Genomic DNA, 19,521 nt, shown 5'->3' with positions numbered 1-19,521 from the left:
TATATATATATAATTATTTGTTTAGCATTATAGCCAAAACAACGAGCCAGCTGTCACCTTGGTACCAGTGATCAGATGGATGCACTAGTCCGGATGTCCCACTTTACCTCCTCCTCAAGGCTCAATTCCTAAACCACAGAACCATTTCTTAAGCTTGTAGAACAGACTCTGGCTTCTCTTATTCTTCTCCCTTTGCTGCATGTTTGCTAACCAAGTGCTGAATACTGTTCATAGCTATGAACACCAGAGCATTTTGGTATCACATAGGAAATTCTGAGAGTGCTCACCAGCCTGCTATATATATAAAATAACTTTTTTGGTGCTAGGAGATGGTCTTTCAAGGTCACGTTACCTTTTTTTACACCATTAAAACTTTTCTTTCACATGGTAAAAAAGAGTTACCTATAGAGTTTATATCTGAACACCATATAAGCACAACTAAAAATGATGTCTGTGAGCTGAAAGTAAAAACCACCCTTTAAAAAAAACAGCTCCTAACACTCTCTATTCTTTCTAACATCTAAAACTTTTACTTCTAGAATCTCTGAACTGAAAACTTGCAGCCTAAACAGAAGTTCATTTAAAATATGAAATGCAGGCTGTAAGAAAGTAATTCCGATTAATTAACTAACCCTGAATAAAGGATTAATTTTGTTTATGAGAGATCTTTTTGGGGGACGAGGGGAGGGAAAGGGGAGAGAGGAGGGAAGGACACACAACCAACTCTCCTGACAGTGATTGCAATATGCCCCCATATCAAAATTAACAAAATCTGCTTTATGTTCTTGACAACTCCCTTATTTGAGGCCGATAACAACTGTCCTTTTCAGCTGCTCTCACTTTCTGGGAATAGCTCTAGACCTGGCAGTTCTGTGGTGGCACATCTCTGTATGGGCACCACCTCAAGGCCGCTAGCCACGGAAACTCAAAACTAAGAGGCTAGTCTGTTTTGCCTCCATTCCAGTTTCTGACTCACAGGTCCCAGGGGAAACTGAACTATGGCTGGCAGGAAGCAGGGCATGGGTGGGAAGGGATATAGTCATTAGCTTGTTCTGCTAACTGCCCCACCAGCAGCAAGGAAGAGCAGAGCAGAAACCATAGTGGGCTCTGCTACTGTTATCAACAGTGCTGCTCCCTCTGGGTAGAAACTGCTCTCAAAACAGTGGCCACTTGGGCAAATTGCTGTCACAAGTCAGCCTGTGGGTGTGCTGTGGCTGTGAACACACCTCAAAGATGCTCATTTCCTCAGAGTAAAGTTTGCCTCCTGCTCACTCAAGTGTCACTCAGAAGAGCGATGAGGTGTCAACAGTCATCCTTTACTTTTGGGCTTGAAATGGAGGACATTTCAGTCCTGTTTACTGACATTTGGAAACCAGATGCCAACAAGGCAAGTCCAAACCAGTATGAATTTATTTTTTCCAAGCACCCAATCCCATGTGCATTTTTCCCATCTTGCTGTATTTGTCTGCTTTGAGAACTGCCCTTCATTATTGCCTGAAGCATATATTCATTCACTTTCTACTGTGTGCACACTTACTGGCTCCAGGCACATTTGTGACAAAGAAAATGCATTCAATTTAAAGATATTTTCCAAATCAGACTAACTCAGGCCTGATAAAATTAGGTTACAGCAAACAGTGTATACCAATCACAAGCTCTTTGCAGCCTGGGAGAAAGCCATGCAATGTGCTTTACGTACCTCAGTAGCTCAGTTGCAGACCACCATAGCCCTCCTTTCCAAAAATACGTCCCAATAGATCTGGGCTAACGGATTCAGCCAGCGATACTGATGAAGGTGGAGTCCTAGTGTTGGTAAGGTAGCTTGCTGTCCTCTGCTGCATAGGAGAAACACCAAAGCTGCCTTCCCTCCCTTGTCAACCCACATCATCCCCTGCTACTTTACACCACTTTGCTGCCACAAGAAAAAAGACAAAGGGAAAAATAATCACAAAGACCAAGGCTTGCATCCACATAGTAGAATGGGCTTCGCAAAACCTGGATAGAGGGCTGGCAAAGCAGTAGAGGAGCAACCCCCCAAATATTTATTTTCCTTCCTCAGTCATCCAAATCATCTCCTGACTCCTAGTGGGGGCCAAAATGAGTCATGAATACAAGCCAGGTGTTTGCCTGAAAACGTCTTTTAATACAACTGTGCACCAGTGTTACCTGCTGAAGCCCAAGCAAAGAAGGCTGTGTTAGCTTTCTAGCCAAAAAAATCCCTGAATCACAAAACCAAAATATTTAGATTTATAATGTCATTACCCTTCTGTGCCTATAAATCTCTGAGGAGGTGAGAAGCGGAGAACAGATACATAGGGCTATTGTAACAGGAGTAACCATCAGGAAAGAACGTGGACTCCTGGGATATAAACCTGCCATGGAATATTAAAACTGATTTACGGTTTCAGTTTGGTCTTACAGCTGTGCACAGGGTGGAAAAAATGGAAGAATTGTCTTCTGCAAGAATGGTTCCACAAATATTTGTCTTTATGGGTCCTGGAAGGACATTATTTTGTCACATGCTTACCTCCATAAGGAATATGGTTTATGCTGCATAATAGTATGATATTTCAAATACCGGGAATTGTTCCCTCCTACCCCTTTTTATATTAATCTAATACTGATTCCTTGTGTGAGATAAGACGTGTGTTGCCTTCCAAACTTCAAAAGCATAAGCGATTTGCATTTTCCAAAAGCACTAACAGCTTTTTCTCTGCGCTTAGGATAATTCAGACTGATGAGCTGATTTTCTCCAGAAAGGTAAAAAAAAGCGATCATCAGAGAAAATATGGAAAAGGTCATTATTAGAAGCAATTCCTTATGCCCATTCCAAATAGCTAAAACCAGTGGCTTATAATTGAAAATCTATGAGCAGTATACAAAATGAGCAACTTAAAGGGTAACAGCTACCTTTCTGCTACTGAAACTATGCCTCACAGTAAATAGGTGCAGTGTTCCCTTCACTTGAACGTTCACACCATTCACACCACCCATCTCCCACTAGAAAGCCTGCGTTGGTTGAAAGAAACAAACTACTCTGTACGTACCAACAAAAGCAAAGAGGCTACCAGAGGTGCCTGAAACTGTTAAGGGCAAGCTCCCTTCAGATGGCAGCCCTTGCGAGACAACCCAGCTAACTGGGCACTGCTAAAAAATGGAAAAAACAACCCTAAATTGATATGCTAAAAGCACACTGAGGGCTGGTTTCAACCAGGGTGAACCCCATCCCTCTTCTCAGCTGGCGCGTAGCTCCAGGGGAGCCGGCCACTCTCATCTCATCTCTGCCCCCAGCCCGCTCGAGGGTCCCACTCACCAGTCCGCCCAGAAGCAAACTCTTGGACCTTGCCGCCTTTAGTTTTTCAGGAAATTAAGTCTGAAGCACACTTTCCTTTGCCTTAAAGGGAGTGCGTATTCCTGACACATCAGCAGGCAAGGAGCCCAGAGGTTGCTACAGAGAATTTATTTATACTCATTTGGAATTTCCTGAGACGGTCCCAGCCCGGCAGCCAGCCCAGCGCAGCGCCACTGGTTTCCTTCATGCCACTTCAGATGCTGCGCAACGCCTTCGGCTCACCAAGGGTTAAAATACATGAAATGGGCAGCAGGACAAAGGGAACTGTACCAAATGACACACTAAAAAGATTATTTTTTTTTTTTTTCCTCTCTGATAAAGACAGATTTCATTCCCAAGAGGGAATTAAAAGTTCAGGTGACTTTTCTTCCACCCGCTCTCCCTTCCTCCCCAAGCCCTTCACCCTCCCCCCCGCCTCGTTTCTCACTCCCACGTGTGAACTGAGAGCACAGAAAGGTTCATTGATATAATTTGGGCAGAACAATTACCTCTGTTGTAACCAGCACTGCCTGCAATTCTGCCTGTGTTACATTCAATCTCATTTTGTTTACTCTTCTCAAATGCAGCTTATAATTTGAGGGATAAAAATAAAAACTTTCTGTATAAAGTTACAGACACATACAGTTTTCTTTTTTCTGAAACACAGCCAAATACTTGAGACATCTTTCATGCTAGTACAAGCACTTTCAAAATTAAGCACAAACATATTTGATTTTTCCATATGCAATTTTCTTGTTTCCACGTAACACCAGGTATTAACTCAAGTAAAGACAACTGAGAATCCAGATGCAAAAATGTCACTTCTCAGCACCAGAAAGAGACCCTTAAAGGCCTCAGCTCCATCTCCCTTTGCTTCTGCTTACAACAACAGTTGCTATAGTATGGCCAAACAGGGACTGGCAAAGTAAAGGGGCAAGGAGAGGGGCTAATTTGACATGGATAACTGCCCTAAGACTTCACAGGACTGAAGGAAAAGAGTTTTATGACTGTGCCTGCCATCCAGATTCCCAAGAACACTTAAAATGAAAGGGAAAAAGAGGCATGGATTGTTGAAATAATTTCCAAGATCACTGCAGACTGGAAGAGCTGTGCTTCAAACAGAAGTGGAATCCTGTGTTGAAATGACAGGGGAGACATCCAAGTCCTCCACAGTGCCTTCAGCTAAAATAGCACATACTTCCAATAAAAGTGTTTCCTGAATGTGTCTAGTGGCTTCAGTGGTATTTAATGTGAAGCAAAGTAATATTTAATACTTATAGGCACCAGCTTTTGTACTGTAAACTAGGTCCTGCCCTCTAGGTAATTTTGTGTTTATTTCCTTGAAGTACAAGTCATTGCTGCATACACTATAAAACATAAGCTCCCCATAAAGGTCTGAAGAAGATCTCCAGACGTAGCCAGCTTGTTACATCTACAGGCCATGAAGGTACTGAATTTTAAGTGAACTTGGTTTGGTTTGGTCTCTGCTTAATTTAGTGGCTAGCCCAGCCTAAACCATGACATAAAGAAAAGCAACAACACTTTGGGAACAGCTTCTAACCATGCTTTGAAATTTCTCCTAGAAGACAGAAGGACTCTAGGGCAGCTGCAACCCAACCTACGCATTCTGTTCAGGGAAACAAAAGCAAAAATTCAACCCTTGAAACACTGCCTGGAGCCTGCAACCACTGCTTTACACTTGCTGCCTGCCCTTCAAGCCCTGTCTTTTGACCTGCAGAGCGAGTGACCAGCCAAGCGAGGACAAGCAGTATGCAAGCAGCATTGAGTGTTACTGGTGGGCATCTCTAGCTCCATCATCAGGTTCTTCACACCAGGAAGGGGAAAACGTGAAAATACCCATCCACTTCTCTGCTGTGAAAAAAACTGCGACATCTGGGATAAAGTACAAGAATGGAAGGTATGGCCAAAACGTCCTTCTCAAGAGTTAGGATTCTGCCCAGAGAAAAAAAAATAAAATTCTCTAACATTATATGATTTCACTTTTCTAAAATAAGACAGCATGATATCCTGTTTAGAGAAGAACAAATTTTAGCAGCTGCCTCCACATGCTCCATCTGTTTACCATTACTCTGTGGTTTCAAGGGCTTGACATCTGAACGAGCCCTGCATCAAGTCACGCACCTTCACTGGACTCTCCTCAAAGCTCAGTCAACTCCGGTGGCTGAAAAAGACCTGCCACGAGTGCAAGCAATAACCCATAATACCTATCAGCACTTCGTCCCTTGTCCAGCAAGTCAAATATGGAGGCACATGTCTGGGTTGGCATCAGTGAAACCTAAAGGCAAAGAGCACACGCGTATTTATTCTCTTGGCCTTTGAGACCTCTATGCTGCCAAATAAACTCATTCAGCTACTGTTTACAGTAGAAACAAAGCTGAGGTCAGAGCACAGCTCCCCAGTGACCAAAAAAACCTGATTTGGTCTGCAGTAGAGCGAATGTAAGATTTGGTGTATGGGCAGCCATCCAGCTGGTAAATTCTTATCTAAAGAGCAGGTTATTTCACACCCCTTTTGAAAACAAAAGGCAGAGAGAGCACAATGGATCTGTGAAAGGCGATGGATGAAACGCAGCTCTTTCAAACACTTGCCTCAGACGTACCATTTCCTCAGCACTGGAGTGGTTCTGCCTGGAAAGAATGACATAATCTGCTTGACTACCCTGATCCTGTACAGGGGAGCACAGAGCCTGCCCCACCACCCCACCACTGTCAGGTTTACTCACAAGCCATTCGGGTCAGACCTGAGACTGGTCTGGCCTACCTACCTTCTCCTCCCTAGCAGATGCCTCTGGAAGGGCCGAAGAGGAAAGCAAATATACACGACATTTCTCCTTTTGGCTTCCACAAACCTGTGACCAAAGAGACTTCCTGGGCCGGGGGTGGTCCAGGATGGGTTTTAAATCACAGTGTCAAATGTTTATTTTCAGGGTAGCTGCGAACTATTCAGTAGCTGGGTTCAAAATGCCAGACTGCAGCTGATGTGTTAGTACTGTAAGGAAATCTACTCCTCAAGTGCCTGGGGATACAGTTATGGGTGATTAATCCGACCCAATGACTATGTGACACTCAAACCCTCCATGTGACAGACTATGCACCCTAGAGTTAGGTCCCTCACTAGTTAGCATCTACCCACAGAGAGAATGAAACTGAAAAATGTATCATTGTTAGGTGTGCACTCGGTTTAGTGTCACATGGACTGAACTTTGACTACTTGGTATTTTGCGTGTCATGAGGCAAGTCAAGATCTCTACTCCTCTCCCAACACAGCTGCTTGGAAACGTTTGTGGTAAGAAGTCTTGTTGCAGGAGTGAGTAGTCCACTCAAGTCTTCAAATGATGAAAAACTTTTTTTTATCTTCTATTTTTGTGTGGACAGTCAGGCATACAAGTGAATGTCACTGAACATGAATACAAGAGAAAGGAAAAAAAAAAGCTGCAGCTGTAAAAGAGAAATAGAATCATAGAATCGTCTAGGTTGGAAGGGACCTTAAAGATCATCTAGTCCAACCATCAACCTAACGCTGACAAAAAAAAATAATAAATAAGAAATAAGCAATAAAAAAAAAACAAAACAAAAACCCCACATTAAACCATATTCTTGAGGACCATGTCAACCCATCTTTTCAACACCTCCAGGGATGGTGCCTCAACCACTTCCCTGGGCAGCCTATTCCAATGCTGGATACCCCTTTCCATGAAGAAATGATTCTTAATATCCAATCTAAACCTCCACTGGTGCAACTTGAGGCCATTTCCCCTTGTCCTATCTCCTGTGACTTGGGAGATGAGACCGACCCCCGCTTCTCTACCCTTCAGGCAGTTATAGAGCGTGATAAGGCCTCCCCTCAGCCTCCTCTTCTCCAGACTGAGCAACCCCAGCTCCCTCAGCCTCTCCTCATAAGACTTACTCTCCAGACCCCTCACCAGCTTCGTTGCCCTTCTCTGGTCCCGCTCCAGCACCTCAATGTCTTTTTTGTGGTAAGGTAAATATGCATTGTCAAACCTAGAAATAGATGTACACGCCTCTTCTGCCACAGAAGAGGATGCAAAGTGAACTTCTGCCTGTTGGGAGCTGAAGTGGAGGTGTCAGCCTAGCGACTGTCTCCTGGGACGTTTGAAAAAGCAGACTGGGTCATTCAGAGTGAGGTGGGGGGTCCTGGCAGTATGGAAGGCATCCCATGTCCTTCAGTCATCACTCCCGACTTCCCCAGCTGAGCAGAGGCAGGGGGTGCAGGAGGGAACTCACGGCTTTGCCAGGGAGATTGTACAGGCTACGCTTCCAGGCATCCTTTTCCCACTTGGATCAAGACTCTGCCATCAAGCACCACAGATTTCTAGTAACAGTTACTAATCTAGAAATACCGCACTTCTAGCCACAACGTACTGATTATGCAAAGGCTGAGGCAAGGAAAAGTGTGACACAAACTGTGGGGAAAAAAAAAAAACACAAGTGCCACGCATAACTAATGGCACCCATGGGCAAGATGATGCATGTCCATTATTAATGTGCCATGTAACTGCTCAACCGTGCGTGCAGCACATCACGCAGCAGCGGGGCGGGAGAAGGATGGTAAAGCTGGAGTGGAGCAGATGTCACTCTCTGTTTCCCCCAGGGATGTCTCTCCTGCTGCTGCGATCCTGGCTGCACCTGGTGCCTTGTCCTAGGGGGACAGGGGCTGGGATGGTCCGGCTGAGCCATGCACGCTCTTGCAGAGCTGTAGCCTTACAACGTTCTTCTGCAAAGGCAGACAGAAGAAATTTTGGCAGAATCGTCAACAGTACGCTTTCCACAGCACTGAAGATGGGTTGCGAGGAAGCCTCTGAGCATTAAAGGCAGAAGGGAGGGTGAAGAAGGGTGGAGTATCAAGGGGTGAGGCACAGGCTGTGCTCCACAGGGACTGCAGCTGGGGAGAAGCCCCTGCCTGTCCTCAGGGAGAGCTTGGGGGACACCAAGCACCGGAGAAGGGGGCTGAGAAGAATATCAGGGAAGAAAAAAGAAAGGAGGAGCATACTGGATGGCAGACACACTGTCTGAGAGCAGAGGAAAGGAACAGGACTGTAACTAATGATGGCGAGGGAGAATGGTGAATGTCTAAAGGCTGATCCAGTGGATGCACAGCCTTGTGAGGCCATTCAAGTACTGGCAAGCTTAAAAGCTATGTAACCACCATCTGTCTCCACATAATATATCAGAGGACAGGAGCAGAAGACAGTGATTCTGAAATACACTTTATTTTTTTTTTTAACCTTTTAACTTAATATATGGAAAAGCATATCTGAAATTTAAGAATCACAATTTGTGCTGGAGGGAGGGAGAAAGGGGGGAGAAAGAGCTTAGCCATGGACTTCTTGAAGTGAAAAAACCCTGTTGAACCTCATAATCCCTTAAAACATGACTGCTCTGCTCTTGTCTTTGTTCTTCTATCATATGCAAATGTCAGTCCACTTCTTCAACCACAACCATGCATTTTTTTTGTTTTCTTTCACTTTTTATTTTTGTGAAAACTGCACACTTTAGATTTATTGAGCAGTGTATATGAAGTGTTAAAACTTGACCTGCTTGCTAGGATTAGACCTGAAATTCCAGTAACAGCAGCTCAGTTGCACAAGTGTTTTTATTATTACATCTTCTGCAACCCATACGATGGTGCTGCAGGCAGAGGGGTTAGCTGAGTGAAGAGAGGGTAGGGAAGGGGCTAGGAGTACATCAACAAACATGCCCCTCAGCAATAAGAGACAACTCCCGACCAGTGATGTCTGGTTTACATAGGGAGAACAATCTGTTCCCAATTATCAGTTAATTTGATCCTCACCCTAATCTGACCAAACCTTCAAACCCAGCTATTAAAAGCAGCTTCCACCCCCTCTCTCTATCCTTCCCTCTCCTACTTTCAAACAAATACCGAAGAGCAATACAGAAATATCACAGACAGGTCCTGTGTGATGAAGAAAAGCAACATATTGTTATAAAGAAAAAACATACAGGAATATATTAATAAAAAAAGGGAAGACAATTATATAAAACACTTATTATACCTTGAGGTAACTAGGGAGGGGAAACTGAGCAATAAAAAGGGATGGGCTGTGGGAAGGGGTAAGGGTCACATTACCTACTTTTACAGGGAAGAAGGCTTTGCAAGTGGAGAAGGATGGACCAAAAGCATTAAAGAATATGGTAGGATCTCACACTCACCTACCTGTCCAAGCATCTAGGCACTTAGTTTTATCAAAGTCTGTATGGAGAGCCAGGTGAAGAAAAATCTCAGATGACTGTACCTAACTCAGACTGAGTACATGCTGTGAAGAGTTTTAAAGAGTCACAGAGACGGGGGAGGCATCTGTTTGGACCTGGTTGATCTGCTAATCCCCAGACACTGCAAGCGGCGATATGCATCCCCCAGCGGAGGTCAGCCATCGCTTTCAGCCAATATGGTAAATGCGATTTCCGGCTGAAATCAGAGGCGGGGATGGGAGAAAGAAAGGGGAGGATGACCACAAGCACACTTCTGTCCCGAAGCTGGTCACACGGGGACACCCTGGCAGGAATCTGTACTCTGCCACCAAGGGGAGTCGAGTTTCCAGAGGAAGGAAATGGAAATACGGTAGCAATGCCAACGTGGGCAGCCCAAGCGCTCCCTCAGCCCCTAAAACTGCTGTGAAAACGTGATACGGGAAGGGCTGCCCTTCTGTCATCTCTAGTCCAAAGCCTTACAAATGGCATGAAAGGGGGGGGAGGAGGGAGGTGGCCATTACAAGAAGCTTCCCAAGGACTTCTGCTCCAGTAGTAACCCTTCTGCAAGGAAAACGTCTAAAGGCAGGCACTCAGTGTTCAGGAACAGAAGACAACCAGCTGTAATCAGGCTATTTCCATCCAAGCCTTTTCCCTGGGGGACTGTATCCTTTTACAGGCAACAAAATCCCCTCTCTTCCCACAGGGAGGAGATTTGTACGCATTATTCATAAGCTGCTTTCTGCAGAGCCTGGGAAGGGAGTAAAGAATACTGGAAAACAATTTTGGGGAAAAATACACTCTTTTGGGTTAAAATGGCTACAGAAAGATTTGCCGATTTGTGTATATTGAGAGTGGGGGCGAAGGAAGAAGATGCAAAGAGAATAACTTTTCAAGCCTGGGAAAAGTTTATTCTTGCTGTTTCTCCAGTGACACGTGCCTGCCCCAGGACCAGTGCTGGCCCCTCACCCAGCCCCACAGGCTGCTCCTCCCCATGGGCACAAAGCACTCACTTCCACCACAAGACCTACGGGCTTTTATCACTGTGAAGGGCCATCAGGTCAGTGAGGTTGCAGGGCACCATAAGCAGCAAGGCACGCCTGTTTGGTCCCTAGTTAACAGAGAAGATCAGCACCCCCAGCTGCCTCTGAGGGTGTAGAGGGTACGTATTTCCACAGGGAGCAAGCAGCAGCAGGCCACATGAGAAGGTCCAGATGCTGCCCAGGCAAGTGCATCTCAACAGCTCAGACAAGGAAAGCTTGCGTTGCTCCAGGAGCGAGCCTGCGCCAGAGGGGAGTGAACACAGTCCTCTGGCTAGGTGAGATGTAAGCTTCTGGGCAGCTGCAGAAGATAATCCAGATAAAACACAACTGCAGTAAATCTTTGAACAAAAGACAGAGCGACTAACCCTGTTCCTTTTCTCACAGGCTTTGTCCTTCTGCAAAGCACCAGAATCTTATATGGCTTTGTGTCTCAGGCCATCTGTTTCCCACCACATCCAATTTCCATTTTTAAGGACTGGGCTACCTGGACCAGACTGCTATGCCCTCAGCTCCTAATGACATTGTATTTACTACATCCTTTCTAAGTCTTTCCTGCTCCTTCCATTTCCAGCGGATTCCAAAATCAAGCCTGAAGGGCAACAAGCCTTGTGTAGAAGATACATGATCCCCTATCCTCTGCAGCCTGATGGCGGCCTCTAGGTTGGGCAAATGCAAGTCAACGTTTTTTCAAGCCTTCATGGACCCTTGGATTACAAGGTATCAACTAGCAATTGCAGAAGAAACTAGTATTCATTCAAGTAGAAAGCTGGCATTGGCTGTGAGATCATGTGCTCCATTCTCCAGCCATCTGTCCTTAAGGCAGATCTGGCATCAGTGAGCGTACCACAGCATACTGATGGAAATTTTGATATGCCTTATGATAGAGCTGATGTGAAATCACTGGAGGCTCAATCATCCTTCACCCCACAGATTTCAGGTCCCACCCTAGCTTGTTTTTTAAATACTGGGCACCACCAGAGTGACTCACTAGATCCCTTGTGGGTGAGGCAGGAGCAGGATCCCAGTGACAGCCCTGCATGCTGTCTGCTCATCCAGAAAGCACAAGACGACATGGCAGTTCAGCAGGCTCTCCCAATGGCAAGAGTCTCCCACCAGCTGCCAAAGCACACCCGTCCCCATCCACCCTGACAGCTACCGAATGCAGGCTCAGAGCAGGAGCATGGTACAGGAGGCAAGCCCAGCTTAAACAGCCTCTCATCGCACATCCCTCTGACTCAACCAAATTACCAAATTGCTGGCACAGCAGATTTGATAAAAATACAAACTCACCTGAACCCTGGCCATTTGCATCAGCTAAGCTAAGCAAACTCAGTGCACTTAAGGCTGCTGAGCTCAGAGCCCCAGGTGTCAGTAGGACCTCAATGATACCTCGGGGACAGCTACCCTACAGGAAAGCAGCAGAGAATGGCCGTTAGCCAGGCTCTTGTGACAGGCACCCGAAGTTCTCAGGACTAAAGGCTCTCTTGGATGGACTTACTACCTACCTATCAAACACTGCCAGTTGCTAACTTCTTCACGTCTGTAAGTTCCCATTAATTGACTGGGGGCCTGTAATGAAAAGTGTTGGATGTTCTGCTAAAATCAGTAATAGAGATAATGCTCTGGCACACAGCACTTTCTTCTTAGCCTACACTTCAGGTCATTAGGCTGGAAACCATGCAAAACTATGCATATTGCCTGAGATTATATGCACCAGGAAAATAAAATCATAGAAGAGGCTGACTCAAATAATCCAATAACTGAAAGGAAAGTGTGTCTACAAATCTTTGGTAAGAGTTGTTACAAATCAATGCAGAGGATGTGTATGATAAAAACATTTGCTTTAAGCAAATATGTGTTCTATTTATTGGCTTCGATAAAAAGGGTTAACAAGTCAGAAAACAGAGGTTTTCATAATACCTTAGAACAGTTGCTTAAACATTTATATACCAGCAGATGGAAAACACATTTATTAAACATTTGGCCTTTGAGTCACGCTTACGTTAATATCTAAACCAACATTAATTCAGGCAACAGCCTCTTGTAAAAAAAAGAAGCTTGGCCAACAGGTCAAGGGAGGTGATTCTGTCCCACTGCTCAGCTCCCATGAGAGCCTACCTGGAGTACTGTGTCCAGCTCTGGAGCCCCCAACATAAGAAGGACATGGACCTGTTGGAGCGGGTCCAGAGGAGGCCCATGAAGACGCTCAGAGGGCTGGAGCACCTCTCCTATGAAGACAGGCTGAGAGAGTTGGGGCTGTTCAGCCTGGAGAAATCTCCAGGGAGACCTTATAGCAGCCTTCCAGTACCTAAAAGGGGCCTACAGGAGAGATGGGGAGAGACTCTTTATCCGGGAGTGCAGCGACAGGACAAGGGGTAATAGTCTTAAACTGAAAGAGGGGAGATTTAGATTAGATATTAGGAAGAAATTCTTTACTGTGAGGGTGGTGAAGCACTGGAACAGGTTGCCCAGGGAGGTCATGGATGCCCCATCCCTGGAGGTGTTCAAGGCCAGGCTGGATGGGGCTTTGAGCAACCTGCTCTAGTGGGAGGTGTCCCTGCCCATGGCAGGGGGGGTGGAACTAGGCGATCTTTTAAGGTCCCTTGCAACCCAAACCATTCTATGATTCTATGATTGTAATGGCCTCATCCTCCGACTAACTGATGCATAGTTGTAACTTTTAGGAGTCAAGAAAACTGCTCAGATACAAAGAAAATCTAACCAGAGGCCAACAGAGTGCTGCAGAGTAACTGCGCATCTGAAAAATAACGAGAGGGACACCAAGTTGCTGCAGGGGTGTCAAATGCTCCAACACGGTTTCTATCTGTCGCCAAATCACCCGTGGTCCTGCAGTCCCTGGTGCAGGTGCTCTCCAGAGCAGAGGGGGATGCCCAGACCTCCTGGGGGTGACATCTCCCCATCCCCGGGAGGCTGAAAGTCAAGGGAGTAAACCAGGAGCAAAGACACCTGATGCCTGCACGCTGGCTATTTGCAGCAGCAGTTCCTTGCTTTACAAGTGCAAAGAGACCAACAATAAAAACGACGGTGAGTGGCTTTGAGGCCACCGCTTTAAGAAGTCTGTAGGAATCTGAAGGAAGTAAAGCATAGTGTTGAGTTAAACACACCAGGGAAATCGTTCCACCTACTCCTGTGTGTAGAAGCATGTTAAAAGTGAGATGGGAAGGCATAGAAACACACTTAAACAAGAGCAAGGGGCAAGGTGCAGACAGAAGGGAGAAAAGAGGAAGGATCAGGGCAATCTCAGATACCCTGTACAGAAAACAACAGCAAAGAAAGGGTTTGTGCAACAGCCTTGCTATACTGACCCCTGCAGCCCGTCCTACTCGGGAAAACTGGAAAAGCTTTTCTTCCGTTAAAATGCTTTTTTATGTCCCTCTTAAAGAGATGACTGACAATTCCGTGGTCTCTGGACACAGAGCATGAGGTGCTCAGGGAATTTAAATAAAACAGATGTTTTCATTATGGTTAGAAACAACCAGAGTTTTTAATTCTTTTTAATCAGTCTTCTGTGTTTGTTTTGCTGCTTCCTTGTTTTCTACATCAGAATAAATGGATTTGGACTGGAATTTCACAACATTCAGTGCCTTTCAGAACATTTGTTTTGAAAACAAAGTTTCAGCTAATCAGGTATTAGTGAAAGGAATTAAAATCCAGCCAGAAGCATTTCTGAACTGCCTGGTAAGTTTTATGCTGGTGTGCATCGTTCTTCATTGTAGCTGACTGGAGGACCTTTCTACAGATATCACTACAGAAATGTTTGCAGAGCCTTATTAAGTAAATGATTTATGCATCAGTTCTAGCAAGCACAGAAGCTAACAATTACTGGAAGTTTCACCCAGCCGTTAATGAAGACACTAATACTATTTCGAGAAACAATCAGCTTTTTTTTTTTTTTTTTTAACTCCCCCTTGAACTGTGCAAAGAGAAATTAATTTGTACCATGCACCAAAACAAGTCCAGCCTCCCAGTGGCTCCCCACAGACTCAGGGCAATTCCCAGCTCCTGCTGCAGCTCCTTGGAGGAGTGTGTGAGGCGCCCTGGACTTCCACTGCACTCCTTCACCCTGCGAAGCTTACCCGGCTGAGCAGTAAACTCACCAGCTCAACACAGCCAACAGTTGTGACTACCCACCACCCAACCAATAAAATAATCCTAATTTTTTGGCAAGCACAAATTTATCTATCACCAGTCTTCAGCTATTTGCTGAGCAGATGACACAGCTTTGACAGAGCCTAGTCCAAAATCAGAACCAAGTGGCTAAACCAACTTCCAAAACGGATAAAGTTTTGCTTTGTTCAAAGTTTGAACAAATAATCTTGCAGCTCACAGAAGTACAGTTCACCACAACGCCTCTGCAATGAAGCCAGGAATGGAGTGATAAAACTTCTGTCAGCAGCAAACAAAACTATTGACAAACAGTCCTGAAGTCTAAATCACAATCTGTTATTTATTCGCCACATTTAAAGTTCAGGTCTTTACAGAGCTATGCAAGAGGCAGAGAAATTTATGATAGGTGGTTTTGTGATAAAGTCATCACTTGCTTTGTAGCTTATCTCACATACACACTCACTGAAAATATTTACAGCAAATGTACTTCCCATAAACATCCTTAAAAATATAATCTCTATACGAATGCAAAATAGCTTAATCCTTTCCTGGAAACAAGTTCCAAATTCAAGCATTCCTCTACAGATTTTATCTGCAGCAGCAATAGTCCATACAGCCTCGTATACTGAAAAAAAATGACTGAAATGGCACATAGGCATAACCATTTAACAAGTGCAAGTACTCACATTCTCGAGTTAACCAAAGCAAACCACTGCTCTCCTTAGTCACCTTGTTCTTGAATGCAGCTGAATATGTGGTCAAACTTGCCAAAATATTCAAGTAACATAAACGCAGCTTAGTAGTCCGCAACAAGTCTTTCTAGTTCTTTTTCCTGTTGCTGATTGATTCAGAGGGTGCAGAAAACACCACCCCTGAAGTTTGTCTTTCCACTCTTAGAGCTCCGTGCAATTAAGAAACTTGCTCCAATACCTCCAACGCCCAAATCAGTTCCTGCTCATCCAAAGGCATGCTCTCCCAGGCAGCACGGCAGGATAACAAATCACAGGTATTTGCAGTCCAATACCCTGTCCATTATGAACTGCTGGGGATTTGGAGACACGGGTGTACGTAGCTGCATGTTAGAACGCCGGCCTCAAGGCTTTGCAAAGCCAACAAGTCCTGACAGTCTCTGCAAAATGTTGTCCAATTTAGTTTTGAATTAAATACTCGCAATTCATTATAGCGTCTTTCTACGAATAAAGGAACAAACAGCTTCTACCCTGCAAGGAGCGTTGTTTGCATAACAATCCTGAAACTAAAACTTCATCTTGCATTAACACATCCCCAGTAAAAGTTCTTTTAGACTTACATGCTGGCTTATCAACTTTTTCAATAGACAATTCTAGGACGGGTGGGGGATTAGTAAACCTACCAGTCCATGCACAATTTTTCGTTCCTTGTAAGCAGAGGGAATTGTTCTGCATGACTTAAGTTAAAAGCATATTACTAAAAAAAGTCAAGTTAAGTGGGGGGTTTAGGCAGTAAACAGCGACAGTTAAGTCACACAGCAGACGTTTTGAAGTTCACCTTCTCAAAAGGATTAGAAAAGGTTACAAAAGGATATAGTTTCTTCCTTAGAAACTATACTTTTAATTGGGTAAAAGGGGAGGGGGGATGAATATCCTTTTCAGCAGTCTCCGGATTTAATGACGTTGGTAAATTTAGCCTTAAATCATCAACATTTAGAAGTAACTCCAATGTTTTCATATAACTTCCACTAGCCTTTAAAAAAACTGCTTCTTTTGCATAAAATGCAGATAATGACATTCCATATTTCTAATTTCCTGCACACAAAATGTTTTAATCCCTGCACTAATTAGTACAATTCAACAGTGAGCACAGTGAGTAATTCAGGATTTGCTTCCATACCAGAACATACTTTCAAAACAGGTTGGTGCTAAAACCCACCAGATAAGCCAATTCTCAATACGCGCGTGTCGTGATCTAGCGAGTAGCGTTTGAATACAAATGCATGAACCTTAGGGGGGGAAAAAAAAGGCCCTGAAATTTCTATTTACATACATAACAAAAAATGTATTTAATGTTCCTTCCCAGGATATTCAAAGTGCTCACAGCCACCCCAGCCTTCATTGATAAATCCATTTCCCTTCATACCTACATTAGGAGGTCTCAAAAGAGCACCCACAAGTTCCCGCCGTGCACTTGAAATTTTCCATATAATCCCACTGTAGCAGCCTCAGCTCTAGTGGGCTAAAGCTATGTTTGTGCAGTGATCAGGAGAACAGGAAAATATTGACACAACTGCAGGAGGAACACTGCTGCTGTGCTGTTATCAATTGTTCTGCAATCTCTGCCCCCTCCTGACCCGTCAGCCCTCCTCAGCAACCTTTGAACGTGCCAAGCAATCTATTTCAAAGAGTATCACCCAACCAAAACAGACACCTTGGGACCTTCTTAAAATAACGAAAAAGTGAAATGAACTGAACACCTCCTCTTGACGTTGCTTGAGAAATGCTTTTATGTTTTGCTGAGCAGCAAGAAACAAAAATCAGCCTGACCAGGAAGGGCTGAGGATTCAATGCGTAAGAGCTGGTTAATCTCCCAAGTTAATTACAGACACAGGATAACAACCACATGACTTTTTGCAGCAAACCCCTAGGCCTCTCGGAGTCCAGCGTAAGCCAGCGTAGGTCCCTGAAAGCCAAGAGCACTGCACGCTGAACCACTGACTGCCAGCCCCTACATCTTTGCAAACAACTTTCCACACTTTAAAAGATTATCGTGGGGAACAGACAGGCTCTGATCTACCAGGAAATTAGTTTCAGTATTTAGTTTTAGTTGCTGCTACTCCCCTTTTCTGCTGCTTCCACAATTTAAGAAAAAAAAGAAAAAGTTTTAAAAAAATAAATTTATAATCCGAAGGGAGAAAAGCGTTCCCGATTAGTTACCTGTAGTACTGCTGTTAGTATTTGCTGGGTAGGCCATGTTTGCTCAGTGACACATCCAGAGCTAGGCTGTTAGGTGTCATGCAAATGCCATGCATCAAGTCCAACCAGACATGCAACCTGAAACAGACAAGAAAAAGGCAGTTAAAAACGTGCAGTTTTAAGAAGTCAGGTACATTAAACAGTTGGCATTTATGAGTGTTTACAGTCTCATCTTCAGTGCAAACTTCACCACAGCAGTAAATGCACGCCTCTTAATCAGCATCCCAGCTATCACAAATCCCACCGCTGCCCTGGCGTCTGGAGTTGAATTGTGTCACTCTGACAGCTTCCAAAGAGGACCGCTGCTCTGCATCTGCCCTCAGTGAGGATGCAACCAGCTGAACTGGCCTGGGTTTTTTTGGTCTGCCTGAAGCTTTTTTGCGGTTTGTCCCTAGCCTCCCTTGTACCACAGCAGCTTCCTCACGTTCACGAGCACCTGTGTACGTTTTAGACTCCCCAAAGGTTTATGTAGGCAGGGTTAGAAGATTTTCAGGAGAAGAGCACCTACAGAAGAAACATACCAGCAAGTGGGGGACCAGTTGCAATTTCTGAGCTCCCAGGCCCCCCAGGGAGGTGAGGAGGGCAGGAGGACCCCACCGCAGATGCAGCCAAAGCAAATACGTGCATCCCCATCGCCTGAGAAACCCGGTGACTGTGTGGAAGCCTGCGGGGTGGGGGGACCAGAGCTGGCACGGACAGTGCACGGCTGACTGCGAGACCTGTCCCCTGCAGGTCCCGGCAGTGACAGGTTTGCTGGGTGTGAGGTTTTCTTTCAACCCACATGTGGCAGATTCAACCGAGAAGTGCTTGCCTGCAGCTCAGGCTGCAGGTACAGAAAAAGGGCACTGTTGCCCTGGGCGGGTGGCTGCCGAGCCAAGTGAGAGGCAGAAGGAAAACCTGCAGCAGTTTTGTGGCTCGCTGGCTGCTAGCTGGCTCTGCAAAGCCAGCCTTGCTGGCTCTGCAACAGGGCTCCTGCTCCTCCTTCCCTGCCCACCACCATGGGAGCAGCCTGATCACTACGTGCATCCTCACAGCAACAGATCTGACTTAATCCGGGGCTGCAGATGTGTCCTCATGGCTCTGCTTCAGGTTTTCTACAATCCAAACAGCATTTCATTTTGTTGACTCAGATAGGTGGAGCTTAGCTGGATGAAGAACACGCTGCTTCATCGACCCAGTCTGACTTAAGCTGACAGCTCCTCAACAAACCAGTCACATTTTTCCAATTATATTTGATTTGGATCTGACAGTACATGTGTGGAAATGTTTAAAAGCTAAGCAGATTAGCAAAGGAAAAGAAAATCCAGAAATGAATTAGTGCAAACACCATGTGAACCTGAGTCAAAGGTATAACAACTGATAGGGAGGCTGGCTCTTATAACTGGTGCAGCTACATCACACAGGCTAATACCACTTAGATTGCCCCTCCAAGGAACACAAGCACAAATCACTTCATTTTTCAGTACAATCCTGACATCAATTTTCCAAGAATGCAGAAAGACCTCCATTGCAACTCCTCCTCCTCGCCAAGCTCTGCCATATACTCTTAAATTTATGATCTCTTGTTCGACAGAGGGCAGGACATGAAGCTGTCGTAAAGACTGTACTAGCAAAAGGCTACAAACAACAAAATAAAGCAGGCATCCAACACAGACCATGACGCAGAGAGGCCCATCACAAGATTCCAGGCATAACAATAATTATCAGATTTCTGAAACAATGAAGCATGGCAAAAAAAAAAAAAAAAAAAAAAAAAAAAAAAAAATATTAAACATTGGCCTCTAAAAATGCATCAGTTCAAAATCTTAAAATAAAAGAAAAAT

The 19,521-nt window shown here is 44.8% G+C and overlaps 1 protein-coding gene across 3 annotated transcripts in view; it reads right to left on the bottom strand.

The window, feature by feature from the left end:
• The window catches only part of KANK1 (KN motif and ankyrin repeat domains 1), a 132,066-nt gene that overhangs the window by 34,972 nt on the left and 77,573 nt on the right, over positions 1 to 19,521 (bottom strand). For all 3 annotated transcript variants that reach the window (XM_014965047.1, XM_014965045.1, XM_014965046.1), the window contains exon 3: positions 17,660 to 17,776. In XM_014965047.1, coding sequence (XP_014820533.1) covers positions 17,660 to 17,696 — 37 coding nt within the window. In that variant the 5' untranslated portion in view covers positions 17,697 to 17,776. The remainder of the gene's footprint in view (positions 1 to 17,659; positions 17,777 to 19,521) is intronic.

Source organism: Calidris pugnax, unplaced genomic scaffold (genome assembly GCF_001431845.1).
Source record: "Calidris pugnax isolate Ruff unplaced genomic scaffold, ASM143184v1 scaffold273, whole genome shotgun sequence".
Lineage (NCBI taxonomy): Eukaryota > Metazoa > Chordata > Aves > Charadriiformes > Scolopacidae > Calidris > Calidris pugnax.
The sequence above is the reverse complement of the archived record's forward strand: the minus strand, read 5'-3'. Positions and strand labels throughout refer to the sequence as shown.